This window comes from Pelophylax lessonae (genome assembly GCF_965119305.1).
Source record: "Pelophylax lessonae genome assembly, chromosome: 4".
In the NCBI taxonomy this organism is placed as follows: Eukaryota; Metazoa; Chordata; class Amphibia; order Anura; family Ranidae; genus Pelophylax; species Pelophylax lessonae.
The window spans coordinates 509,376,559-509,390,870 of NC_138771.1; the positions used below are offsets into that span (position 1 = coordinate 509,376,559).

Sequence of the window (14,312 nt, forward strand, 5' to 3'; positions counted from 1 at the left end):
TAGTTTAGCCCTGTTTTTATCCCCATCCCAACCACACCCCATTTAACTGCAGTGGCCAGGGGTGTACACATATTGCCGCCACAGCAGGAATTATACACCCTGTCATGTTTGCATTGGGCTGCTCTGCAAAGGCCATGCAACCTTGTGCAGTACAGTGACCAAGTTGTTAAAGTAGGTAATAAGGAGGTTTGTTTTGCCTTCTCATCACCTGCTTTAACCTCTTGGATCCCACTCTAGCAAGCTGCAACTGCACATGGTTGCATGGTGTTTGCAGAGTGGCCCTATTCAGTTGAATGGGTCGCAATCACTCACCAAAACCAACATGGGGTATAAATCCAGCCGCAGCAAGTGTACATCCTCAGCTGCTGCCTCTGCAGCTAAATTGGGGCAATGTATGTAATGTGGGCAGTGTGGCTTGAATGTGGCCAGGAAACAGGGGGGGTGCCCCATGATCCCCTATTGCCCAGGGGCCCCATGAGTTGTTAGTCCGCCCCCTGGACCAGTTTAAAAAGTAGGTATTTTCTGCTGCTACCTGTGTTCCGGTTGTTAAGATATTTTAGGGTATGCTGAATGTATGGACTTGGAGAATGTCTGGAAAGGTTAACTGTAAGTGTATTTAGGCTTTTTCTTTACCTATCTGAAGTCTGGGAATGTACAGCATTTCTGTTCTTTCTGGGTTGAAGAGGTGTACATTAGGAGTGTTATATCTTTCTCTGTACATACCTGCTGTCTGGGCTGAGAAGAAGTTGGCGTTTTCATCTGGACATGCTCTGTCATCTTTGCAACAACAAGATCGGCCACCAACTGGCGGTCTTCCTCCACGTGCTCTCCAATCAAAGGCATGGAGCTGTCCATCACCTGGTGAGAGAAATACGTTACCATGGACTTTTAACCCAACATCTGCACCTCTGTACAAAGTGAATGGCCAAACTGTAATGCTTAGTACATACAATGAGAAAATCGGATTATATATACAGCTTTCAAAGCGATTGTCCGATAATATGATCATCAGTACACAGATTTCGAGAGTGATCACGACAGTTCTTGCGAAAATATGGGAAGGGACAAGCACGAAAATTTTTCTTGTATGACAACAGAACTAACAATATTCGTGTAATTACAGTAGTATAGTATTTGTATGAAAAAATTACCAAGACCACACATGCTTGGAAACAACAGAATACATTACAATACAATACATTACATCACTTCCGAAGTTGTATTCTGTCGTATGAGAAATTTCATAAAGGGTGGCCATAGATGGATCTTTATTTATTTTAATCAGGATTCTCCTATTCACACGAGTGAGGTGGAAGGAAGTATCCTCTCCGCTGTGTTATTGTATTCTGACTTTTTGACTTTTTTTGCTCTCAAAATACACTGATCAGCGCTACAGCTGATTGGCTGCAGGTGTTGATTGAATTAAAGTTTTCCAACAATCAATTTCAAAGCAGTCGATCATTGGATCAACTTCTATTGAGTGGGAATGGCCATAGATTCAATTGAAATTCAGCTGGTCTTTGCTGAATTGATCGATTTTCGATTCACCTATGGCCAGCTTAATACTAAGACTTTAAGAAAGTCCTACCTTTACCTATCACTGAGGAGTCCATCATGACTTTTCCTTTTCCCCAGCATACATGAACTAATGCAAATGATTCAATGTGGTGTGTATAGTAGTGTTTCAGGAAAAAGATAACGCTATGTAAATTACATAGTTAGTCAGAATAAAAAAGTCCATCTAATCTAAAAGACTGAAAAAAAAAACTCCATATACACAATCCTATAGAAAACGACATCTGTATCCCATGGGCGGCACATCGAAGAAAACCCACTGTGATGAAGTATGTGGCAGTCTCAGCTGGGGCTCCCACCAGGTCACGCCTCCAATGCATTTCGCTCCGTCCCTCTGAGCTTAATCATGAACTGCGTTGGGTGCGTGGCCTGGTGAGAGCCCGGGCTGAGACTGCCGCATACTTCATCACAGTAGGTTTGCTTCGATGTGCAATCCATGGGATACAGCTTTTGTTTTACTTTGAAATTTGGAGCCGAGGCAAGCTCCTTCTCCCGACCGGCACTCATAGCAGTGTGCACAGGACTAGAAGGCCCTCTTAGTATGAGCGGCACACATAATTCTATATTTTGGTTACACAATCCTATAACTACAGTTGATCAGGAGAAGGCAAAAACCCCCAATAAAACATGATCCAATTTGCTCCAGAGGGGGAAAAAATCCTTTCCAATACCCTAGAAGGCAACTGGATATTCCCTGTATCAACTACCCCTGGTGTTATTACCTATAAATGTTAGTATACAGTTAAATTTTGTGCATTGAGGAATGTAGCCAGCTGTTTTATTAAACAATCTACTGAGCTGCCTAGAACTAGTTCTTGAGGGAGACTACACTACATTTTTACAGCTCTTACTGGGAAGATGCCTTTCCATTAGTGGAGGATAAATCTCTTTTTCTCCAGATGTAAAGAGTGCACCTTTGTCCTCTGTAATGACTGTAAAGTGTCCAAGATGTTACTACTGTATATATGACATTGAAGACACTACACTTTAATTTACTTCAAATGATGGAGACAGGACGTGAACACCCCAAGGTGGGCAAAAACATAGCTGAGAACAATGGTAGGGAGATCTCACTGCCTGCTGAAATCCAAAAGAGATATAAAAATAAAGCAGTTGACTCAGGTCACCAGACTCCTACAATGACTATAATATCAATTTTGAATGGACTAACAGTTTAATGATTGGCTGTTATCCTCCTAACAGATAGCATTTGATTTTTTTAAACAATGTCGGTTTCACAGTGCGTTGAGCGTGCAGTTATTCCGCGACAATAGCTAACGAGGCATTAAGAAGCTGTCAGCGGCGGATATTACACAAGCTGCAGACTACAATGACACAGTGACCCGAAGCCTGTGGCAGCATCTGGGGAAGTGATTAGCATTCCTAGTGAGGGGTGTCACAGAATCAGTGAAAATTTTTACCCGTCTCAGGCTTCCTGCTGTGACAGAAGTGCAGGAAAAAGGATCACATTCGCTGGAGTGGTCCTGACAAAAATCAGGTGTCTTTGTGACCTGTCTATGGCTAGGGACCTCTTCATTTGTTGGAAAGCTGACTATAATAAAGATTTTACAATGCACAGGTATTGATTTATCCACTGCCAACCATCATTACAGGAATCCAGGTCTACCAAAACAAAAAGTATTGTTAATGCTTTAATCTGCTTATATTTTGCCTCCTCTGGCTCCTTTATTTGCCCCATCATCAACATGCTAATGACATTTTCATTACATGTCATTATTGGGTCTCTACATTTCTCTATGCAATGCAGGTAGATCATGGCTGGTGGGAGGGGCTGGCAGGGTACTGTACATAGCTTACCAAAAATATGGTAGTATCCTGCTCTCAGGAGCCCTCCGCCCTGATGCAAGCAGTAGGCTGGCTTTTGGGATGACCAAAAGTGGTTTTAAAGTCAAAAGTTTTTTTTATCTTAATGCTCTCAATGCATTAAGATAAAAAAACATCTGTGTGCAGCAGCCCCCCCTCAGCCCCCATAACACCTACCTGAGCCCCATCGCAATCGAGCAATGTAACGTGGAAGTCTCGGCTGTCTGGGACTCTACTTCCTCATTGGCTAAGACAGCGGGGGGTGCCATTGGCTCCCACTGTTGTCAATCAAAATCAGTGAGCCAATGAGGAGAGAGAGGAGATGGGGTCGAATGGAAACACAGAGCAGCAGCTCGGCTGGGGTTCTCCCATAGCAAGCTGCTTGCTCGAAAGGCTAGGGGTGTCGGTGAGAGACCCAAGAAGAGGAGGATCTGGGCTGCTCTGTGCAAAACCAGTGCAACAGAGCAGGTAAGTATAACATGTTTGTTATTTTTTACCAAAAAAACCCAAGACTTTAATATCACTTTAAGTCTAGCACACACTATCAGTTTTTTTTGTTCAACCCAGCAGTCTAAATATCAGATGTTAGTACAGCGATCTCCCCGCTAAGCTATTGTGTTCTGACAGGGGGACTGATGATCACATGTTAATCAGCATGCCCATTCGAAAGAAGGCTTCTGTCAGACAGGCTGGTGTACACACGGGCTGAATGTCGGCCAGTTTCTGTTGAACTGGCTGATACCATCCAATATTCGGCCCATGTGTACCAGGCTTTAGGCAAATATCAAAACACCTTAATTGGTGGATGTCAGTCTGGAGGAGTGCACATTCCTAGATGGGCTGCGTTTGCATATAGCCCACCCTGGGTAATGCCCACATGTGATGCTCAGTGCCCATAACTAAAATGGCTAAATTCCAATGCATGAAATGGGTAGGCCAGGGGCTGTAAGGCTTGGGAGAAAAGGGCTAGATGATGCTAGAGATCCTCCAGCCTGGAAATGAAACGGTCTCTATCTGACTTGCTGCAGCCTCAAATGCCCATAGTGAGAAGGAAACAATTCATACAAGCAGTTAAGGGTTCTCCCTGCACATTTTAGCGATCCTGACGCTGGTGACTTCCCACCAGCATCATGATCACAAGTGTGACGTCAGCCTTACTCACACCTCTGAAAATTATATACAACAAAAATCCTCTTAGATTGTAAGCTCTTATGAGCAAGGCCCTCTTAACCCTCTTGCATTTTTTTTGTATTGTAACTGTACTGTCTCCCTTTTATATTGTAAAGTGTTGTGTAAACTGTTGGCGCTATATAAATCCTGTATAATAATAATAAAAATAATAATGAGCTGTGAGATTATCCAGGGCAGCTTAATAAACAGACCGTCTGACCCAATATTCAAAAATATCAGATTTGACCTTATATTATTGGGCGAGCATCTTTAAAATTGAAGATTCGTAAAGCAGTTGAGTAATATTCCAGGATTTTCTGGTTCTGCTGCATAAGTGAAAATTAGATTTTCCTCTTGTGCTACTCATGTGTGAAGTCACGGCTGCTGCGATTTCCCAGAAGCCTCTAGAAGGTCACATTTCCCCTTCGTCTCTTCCCAGGTCACATGGCCAGACAGACACCCGTCTAGCATTTTATGAGGGTGCTCTCTCCTGCTCTTTATCCTCCAGTTGGCTGTGGAAGCGGAGCTGCGCCGCGTTAACAAGTGGAGAAGGGAAAGTTTCCCCTTTGATGTCCTAACTATAAAGCATGGATGTTTTTCCACTCAGTAACTCACCTCAATGATAAAATCTTTGCCGTCTTTACTGTGGACGGCTTTCACAGCACAGATGTCCAGACCGCCAAAAAGTTCAGAGCATGAATCTGCCCATAAGCGATATCTGTAATAATAGAGACAGAAGTGTGGTTGTTATTGGATGTAATGACTTTTATTGTGGTATATGGTAAGCAGTTTTACATTTTTTTATTATATGAATATATACTAAATAATAAAAAAAAATAAAAAAGGAAGCAGTCTCACATTCAACCCTTAACTGTTGTCCGCAGTAGTTCTTTTCTGCCACAAGGTGTTTTCACCAATATGATCATTCAACTCACTTCCTCTGAGCCGTGGCTGTCATGGACCCGCCCCCTGGGTCGCAGCCCTCTGGGCTTAGAATATTACTTGAGTAAACAGCGCACAACACATTAACCACTTGACCTCCGGAATATTTTATTCCTTTCATGACCAGGCCATATTTTGCTATTTAACACTGCACTACTTTAACTGGTAATTGCGCAGTCATGCAATGCTGTACCTAAACAAAATTTATATTATGTTTTTTACACAAATAGAGCTTTGTTTTTTTGTGGTATTTGATCACTGTTTTTTTTTTTTTTGCGATATTAATGAGAAAGTCCGAAAATTAAAAAAAAATATATATATTTTGTACGTTCTGCTATAAAACAAATCGAATAAAATTTAAAAAAAAATCTAATTTCTTAATACATTTCTGCCAAAATGTATTCTGCTATGGACTCGGTATGTAGTGTACCTGATATATGGTGTTGCTTGTAATTTGAAATATGTGGGGTGCACTACATGTGCCCTACGTACTGGAATAGGTGAACATTATTGCGGCACTGTTAATCCCAATGCCAAACATATTTCTAGTATTTTGCGTCATTTCATAGAATCTCATGCTGGGGATTTATCCCCCTTTAGCTTTAGGTTCACTGGCATTGAAAAACTGACTCTAATGCCCAGGGGTAGGGACAAAGGTAGACGACTTTTGAATAGAGAAGCTTGGTGGATTTTTAGGCTTAAAACCAGAGTCCCCAGGGGTTAAACCCAGTGACGACTCTAGGAACAATATACAGGTGGGTGGGGGGGAGCACATAAGATTCCACAGTCAAAACTGGGGGAGCACTCAAAATTTTCTCCACTATATAATACCACTGAAAAAAAACGAAATAAGTGTATATATAAATAAGGTTACAAAATATGAGAGTAATGCAGTATGCAATGATACCTTTTTATTGTACTAACCTAACACTTAAATGACAAGCTTTCAAGAGTTTTCCTTTCTTCCCCAGGTATTGCTTCATACCTGAGAAAGAGGTAAACTCTTAAAAGCTTTTCTTTATAGTTTAAAGCAATTTCAGGAAACAGTTTACGCAGTAATAGCCCCTAGTATTGGTGCCAGTTTACACGGTAATAGCCCCTAGTATTGGTGCCAGTTTACGCAGTAATAAAGCCTAGTATTGGTGCCAGTTTACGCAGAATTAAAGCCTAGTATTGGTGCCAGTTTACGCAGAATTAAAGCCTAGTATTGGTGCCAGTTTACGCAGTAATATCCTCTAGTATTGCTGCCGGTTTACACAGTAATAAAGCCTAGTATTAATGCCAGTTTATGCAGTAATAAAGCCTAGTATTGGTGCCAGCTTACACAGTAATAACCCCTAGTATTGGTACCAGTTTATGCAGTAATAAAGCCTAGTATTAATGCCAGTTTACGCAGTAATAAAGCCTAGTATTGGTGCCAGCTTACACAGTAATAACCCCTAGTATTGGTGCCAGTTTATGCAGTAAAAACGTCTAGTAATGGTGCCAGTTTACACAGTAATAAAGCCTAGTATTGGTGTCAGTTTATGCAGTAATCACCTCTAGTATTGGTGCCAGTTTATGCAGTAGGAAATTCTATTGTCTCTTCTTTTGATTTCCCCTTTCCCCATGGTCATTCACTGTTTTCTATTTTGTTATACTGATTAACTATTATTATTTTGGATTATCTACAGGTGCATCTCATAAAATTAGAATATCATCAAAAAGTTAATTTATTTCAGTAATTCAATTCAAAAAGGGAAACTCATATATTTTATATATATGTGTTACACACAGAGTGATATATTTCAAGCATTTCTTTATTTTAATTTTGATTATTATGGATGACCGCTAGTGAAAACTAGTATATTACAAAAGACCAATAAAATAAGGGTTTTTAATACAGAATTGTTGGCTTACTGAAAAGTAAGTTTATATACAGTATAGTTTGCACTCAATACTTGGTCAGGGCTCCTTTTGCATGAATTACTGCATCAATGCAGCATGGCATGGAGGCGATTAGCCTGTGGCACTGCTGAGTTGTTATGGAAGCCCAGGGTGCTTTGATTGCGGCCTTCAGCTCATCTGCATTGTTGGGTCGGTTGTCTCTCATCTTCCTCTTAAGAATACCCCACAGATTCTCTATGGGGTTTAGGTCAGGCGAGTTTGCTGGCCAATCAAGCTCAGTGATACCATGATAATTAAACCAGGTATTGGTACTTTTGGCAGTGTTGGTAGGTGCCAAGTCCTGCTGGAAAATAAATTCAACATCTCCATGAAGCTGGTCAGCACAGGGAAGCATGAAGTGCTCTGGAATTTCCTGGTAGAGGGCTGCGCTGACTTTGGACTTGATAAAACACAGTGGACCAACACCAGCAGATGACATGGCTCCACAAATCATCACCGACTGTGGAAACTTCACACTGGACCTCATGCAATTTGGATTCTGTGCCTCTCCACTCTCCCTCCAGCGTCTGGGACCTTGATTCCCAAATGAAATGCAATTAAATATCCAAATAAAACTGTTTTATCAAGTCCAAAGTCAGTGCAGCCCTCTACCAGGAAATTCTAAAGCACTTCATGCTTCCCTCTGCTGACCAGCTTGGTGGAGATGCTGATTTGAGATGCACCTGTATATATTTTACTTATTATTATTTATTTTTTTTATTCCTGTTTTGTGGTTTGCTTTTTCAGAACAATTTTAACCCTCCTCTCTTTCTGGTTTCTTTGTTTCAATTTGACAATCATTAGGTTAATTGTAAATCTCTGTGACCAAAGAAGGAGGGGGTGTTTTTACACTATATATGTTGTGCTGTTTTTGTACACAACTGTTGTGAAGAAGGCCATTATGACTGAAACGCATTAACTTCTGCTATATATATTCATCTTTTATGGAGTTACAATAAATTTGGACTTATTGAAGAGCATGTATGAAGGTGGCGATTGTCTTGTATTGGTTTTCTGCTACATGTCTTTGATAAAAAAAAAAAAAAATCCCTATGAGTGTATATTGATTGGTTTGCATAAAAGTTATAGCCCCTACAAACTCTAGTAGATATACTGGAATTTTAAGAAACTATGAGAAATCAGAGAGATTGTTCTCTCTGTACAGAGCTCTGTGCTGATTGCCAACACAGAGCTCTGGTCTGTGATTGTACACAGCTGATCAGCAGGTCCCGGCTGTGAATCATTGACTTGCTGTACAATCACAGCGGGTGCAAGCCGAGGAGGGGGGAGGAGGGGGGGGGGTGTGTTCGCACCCTAAACCCAGGAAGTAGGTAGTGACGTACGGGTATGTTATTTTTGCCTGTGCGGGCCACCTGTCTGCAGTACATTGTGGGCAGTCCTCAATTGGTTAAGGGCTTATTCCCACCAGTGCACTGCAGTAACACTTACATGCATTGGTGTACCCTACTGCACCTCCCAGGCATGCCTGCGTTGCAGCGTACTGCAAAGTGCAGAAACCCACTACTATGTGTTGCAGTGCACTGACCAAACTTACAAACTGCTGGTCTGATTTGCAGTCTGCTGGGGCACAATGTCAGATCATTCATATGAGTAGGATGTCTTAATATAACACACTTTACTATGTGAAATAGGTAAACGTGCATTAAATGGGTCCCACTGCCTTTCTCTTTACTTTGTTCATTTTAGACATGTCTCAGTTCCACATTCCCTAACATTTTAATATCTATGAATATATGATACCGTTTCTTTTTTCAGGATAGATAGGGCTTCAATTTAAAAGTAGATCTGGACACATTATATATTTTAGGTAGAAATAGAGGAAAAGCTAGAACACAACTTTTACATAATTTGTGCAGCCCCAGATATTTATCCTCCAATTGATTTAATTACTATTTTACGATTAAAGTATGAGTAATGGCAGAACTTTTTTTTTTAATTTCGGACAGAGTGGAGAGGGATTAGAACACCTGTTAAGTTTTTATTGCTTTCTATGCCCCCATTAGGGAGATTCCCTCTCTCTATTCGTTTTTTTTATCGTTATCATCAAACGTGAAAAAAAAATCCCACATTTTGGGTTGTCCCCGGAACACTAAAGAAGGGGAAATATTCCAATGGCACTAGTTCTGGTTACCGTGGTGACAACTAGGCAGGGCCGATGCTAGGCTATTTTACACCCTAGGCAAGACCAGCTACTTGCGCCCCCCCCCCCCCGAAAAAATAAAAAGGGAAGGGGTTAAAAACTCCTCTATGTCATACCCAGTGACCCTGATCTGATGGCTCCTCTATGTTATGCTGTCATACCCAGTGACCCCCATATTCCTCCATGTCACACCAGGGGCACCTGATGTTCCTCCATGTCATACCCAGAGACCCTGATGTTTTTCCATGTCACACCTGGGGACCCTGATGTTCCTCCATGTCACACCTGGGGACCTCAGTCCCCCATGGCACACCCAGGGATCCCAATTCGTCATTGCACACCTGGTGACCCCGAAACCCTGTTACACCTGGTGAACCCTATCCCCATGGCACACGTGGTGACCCTGATTCCCTTTCACACCAGAGAACCTCCATGTCACACCCAGGGACCCTGATCCCCTGTTCTGGGGACACTCACTGGGCGGTATGAAGAGAGTGGCCACAACTCTGCCCTCCTTCACCATGATCCTGCTGATTCCTTCTTCTAGGATGCTCCACTTCTGGACCACAATGCTCACCACAGCTCCAACCGGCTCCTGGTGAAGGGAGAAGGAGCAGTCCGAGAACTCTGCACGTCCCTAATCCCAAACCTGCTCATACCATTCTGGTGCCTCGTCGTTTCTGCTCCAGTAAAGGTGCCACCCTCCAGTGCCAAGCTTGGGGTCAGGTTCAGCTCTCCTCCGCTCCCTGCTTATACCGACCAAGGGAAATGAACGGCTGCCCATCAGCTCAGTGCAGAGAGTCACTTACACCATTCAGCTCCAGCCAAAGAGGATCATCATGCAGGCAGCACTACTGTGGGCTCCCTTCCTGCCTCTTGCCCCCCCCCCCAACAGTGGTGGAAAGCCAGGGCCTGGTAGTTCAGCCACTGCCCCAGACACCTGGCATCTTCCTCTGTCCATTCTTCCTCCCCCACTGCCGCCCCCTCCCTTCAGCTCACAAGGATCATTCATGATGGACAGAGAGTGCCAACTCATGGCCGCGCCCCTAGGTTGCAATGCGCCCTAGGCGGCTGCCTAGTTTGCCTAGTGGAAGCACCGGCCCTGCAACCAGGGATTCCCTCACTTTGGAAGTATTTCTTGTTTTGTCTTCGGGACAGGAGGTAAAGAGAAATCTCCTCAGCAGGACACAGATGTAAAAAAAAAAAACACCGTATCAGACCACCGTAGGGGCAACAAAAACCAGGCACCAATCAGTGTGGCTCCAGATCACGTGATTGCCATAACAGCCAATCATAGTGGCTACTGGAAGTTTGTTTGTAAACGAAGCTCTCTTCCTGAGGGTGTCACTGAGCCCCTCTCTCTGCATTACTGGAGCTTTCAACTGTGCAGAGAGAAACTGATACATTGAATTACTACTAACTGCTCTAAAACTATTAAAATGATGGTGCCTGGAGTTGTTGTCATCTATAAAATGATGACCATTCAATGAGTGGGACCATTTTCTATACCAAATGTTTCCTTTTCCCAAACGGAGCTGATGGAATTAGGGTGACCTATGTTTAATCTGGGTATTTATGAATCTGGGGCTCACCTGTCAGTCATGGCAATCTGTTCCAACATGGCCGATCCAGTGTTTGCCTTCCAGTTCCCAGAAATCGATGTCCTCCTGCAACACCAAGCAAAGGCATTTTAGATCAGGAGTCCTACAGTAAAGCGATACATTTTTTTTCATACACATGCATATTTCTAAATATTTAAAAAAGAACTCTATTTAAAATCTCTCTTATAATTAACACCAACCACACCCATTAATCCCTGGGCTCATCTGCTAGCCTTCGCACTGGAAGTTATACAATATGACATAGTATGGGAAGACTGCAGACATAAGTCACAGAACCCAGTCATTATTCTCAGAGCTGCTTTGGAGCAGGTTAAATACAGCATGTTCATTCTGGTTTTATTGCTTCATTGCAGACCAGCAAAATGCACAATAATGCTGCACACAAAGGAAAGAGAAAGCACTCTTCTATTTCTGACAAGGCTTCTGTATAGCTTAGACTAGACTAGCCCAGGCGTGGTTGGAGAATGGAGACATGCTGCAGGGGACAGTTGGGGATTGGGGGAAATGTTACATGAGACTGCTAGAGATCACTACCATTACAGCCCCTTTACAAAGCAGTGCTCCCATTCCTTCTATTGGCTGTTGGGTCTGAGGACCGCACAATAAGTACCAAAAGGACCAGATGCAACCCTTGGGCTGTAGGCAGGGCAATAGGAGTTTAGAGTATAAATAACCAGTGCTAATATAAAATAGTTCTATTTGTTAATCAACACTTATCTCAACTAGGGTTACTCCAGAGGTACTATGGGTTTCGTGAGCTGTGGCTCATTGACATCTGATTTTATGGATATTTCCAGGCCCAATGCCACTTGTCATAGTCAGCAGCATGACACCAATGATCTTTTTAGCTGTCTGTAAGAGTAGGGTCCTGACCACCATTGTACAGGGACATTCATCCCATTAGCCACCAATGTGGCATTTTTTCAATGACCCCCCAATAAATTTACCTGTACCCACAGCCACAACCACCTGCACAGAAAAACACGCTGGATGCATGTGGCCGCCAAACCCGAATCGTAATAGCATACCGCACGCACTGAAAATTGCACCTGCACTGGGAACCGCACTGCATTCGGCGTGCCTGCGCAAAAGACGCACCGCAGAGCTGCATAGATGTGAGCCTGGCCTGATACCTGCAAAATATTTCACGGGATCCTCTGGGGCAAAACGTTTTAGAAGCGCCACGGAATTCTACAGAGATAAGTGAAAGGCTCTTCCATGTGATTCTGAAGCTGGTAATCGGTCATCAGGTAGCAAAGTCTGTGTGTCAGTGTGACATCAGTCTGAGTAATGAAAGTAATAGAATGTTAGCAATAATTTTATGGAGAAAATGCTGCTCCAGCCTCCCTTCAGTGTTGGTAACATGTCCAAAAGCCTGAGCATGTGAATACTGTCGCAACTAAGAATCACCATTCCATTGTTTGACTCCTCCCCTTTAAAAGTGACCAAAAACAACAATATCTGTTAGCCTTTATTTATCCACCCAGAAAAACCATGGTGGGCTCTATATGTGTACCATCTTTGTTTAGCAATGATAAATAATTCTTTAGCACTATGGGTTAGCTAAAAGGGCAGCACAGTTCAAGTACTTTCACTGAAACTATTTCCGATAAGGGGTTGCTCCTATAATGCATTTATTATTGCGTGTAATTTACATCTTATGCTATTGAGCCCTGTCAACAATGGGCTTTAAAGTTGTTCTAAAGTTACATTTTATTTTCTTAAAATAACAAAGATGTTATACATACCTGCTTTATGCAATTGTTTTGCACAGAGCAGCCCTATACCGCTTCTTCTGGGATCTCCCCCTGGAATCGAGAGGACGTGCTCTTTGCCTCCCCTCTTCTCCGAGTGCCCTCTCAGGAAGCTAGCTGCTGAGGGGAAATGTGTGGGTGGCTCCCGAGCTCGACTGTGTGTCCGTAAACACACACAGCATGGCTTGGCCATGCCCCTCACTCCTCTCTCATTGGCAGTGCCAGATTAAACTCTGTATAGGTCCCTAGGCATTAGAAACCTTGGGGCCCCCCTTGCAGGTTTCTGGACATTTCTCATGCGTGTGCTCTAGTGGGATAACATTGAACTAATTAGTGTGCATGTTGTCCACTAGATGGAGATGATCATCACTACTGTACATTACATGTACTTATGCTACGCCAACATTTAAAAAAAACTGACAGCTGAAAGAAGATGAGCTTTCAAGAGGCAAACTGTATCGTGAACCTGATGTCTATGGTTTATGTACTTTAAGCTGTTATTGAGTACATTACATTCATACAGTATTTTCTCTATAGTGTCTTTAATGTAAAGTTTTTGTTTCTTTGAGTTAATTCATTTTTTCTATCTTTTGTAAACAATTTAGGAAATACAGTCATTTTCTTTCAAGATCAAATAAATATGACTTTTTTATGGGGCCCTTAAGTGGCAGGGGGCCCATAGACTAGTGATGATGCACACGGTTCAAGGCTGATACACAGTACAGGATATAGCCTCTGTTTTGTTGGGTTACTACTATTACTTTACCATTGCTTTTTAATAATAGTGGCCACACACGTATTCCTATGATCATATAATCAAATATTCAAGCCGGAGAGTGCAAAATCAGGCTCACTTCTGGATAAAAACGAATCAGCTTTCAGGTTTTATTTTTCACAAAAAAGTGGAGCTTTCAGGTTTTATTGCCAAAGCTTAATTGAACAAGCTGAAGTTAGAAGCTGATTGGTTTCTATGCAGAAGTGAGCACTGTCCAGCTTTAGTAAATAAACCCCAATGGGACTAAACTTATTGAATTGAATAAAAATCATAAACCAAAGATTCTCTATCTAATCAATTTAGAGAGCTCTCCACCTATTGATTCTGCCTCATTAATTAGCTGTGGCTGAATTTTGACGATCGCTTCTGATTGATCAAATATTTGTACATGTGCAAAAGTATCAATCGTAATTTTTGACAAAACCAATATTTCAATCAATATTTCCAGTTTATTGCAAAAAACGTGGAACAATACTGTGTGTGTTGCATCGTTCAGTCTTAATAGATGGTAAATTGACTGTTTTTGCAATCTCTTGTTTCTCAATTGATCACAAATCGATACA

At 42.3% G+C, this 14,312-nt stretch overlaps 1 protein-coding gene across 1 annotated transcript in view; it reads right to left on the minus strand.

Annotated features, from left to right (window-relative positions):
- The window catches only part of SYN3 (synapsin III), a 594,890-nt gene that overhangs the window by 12,288 nt on the left and 568,290 nt on the right, over window positions 1-14,312 (minus strand). Inside the window, exons 9-11 of the mRNA XM_082255354.1 lie at window positions 11,191-11,265; window positions 5,185-5,287; window positions 724-858 (exon numbers count right to left, since the gene is read on the minus strand). Coding sequence (XP_082111480.1) covers window positions 724-858; window positions 5,185-5,287; window positions 11,191-11,265 — 313 coding nt within the window. The remainder of the gene's footprint in view (window positions 1-723; window positions 859-5,184; window positions 5,288-11,190; window positions 11,266-14,312) is intronic.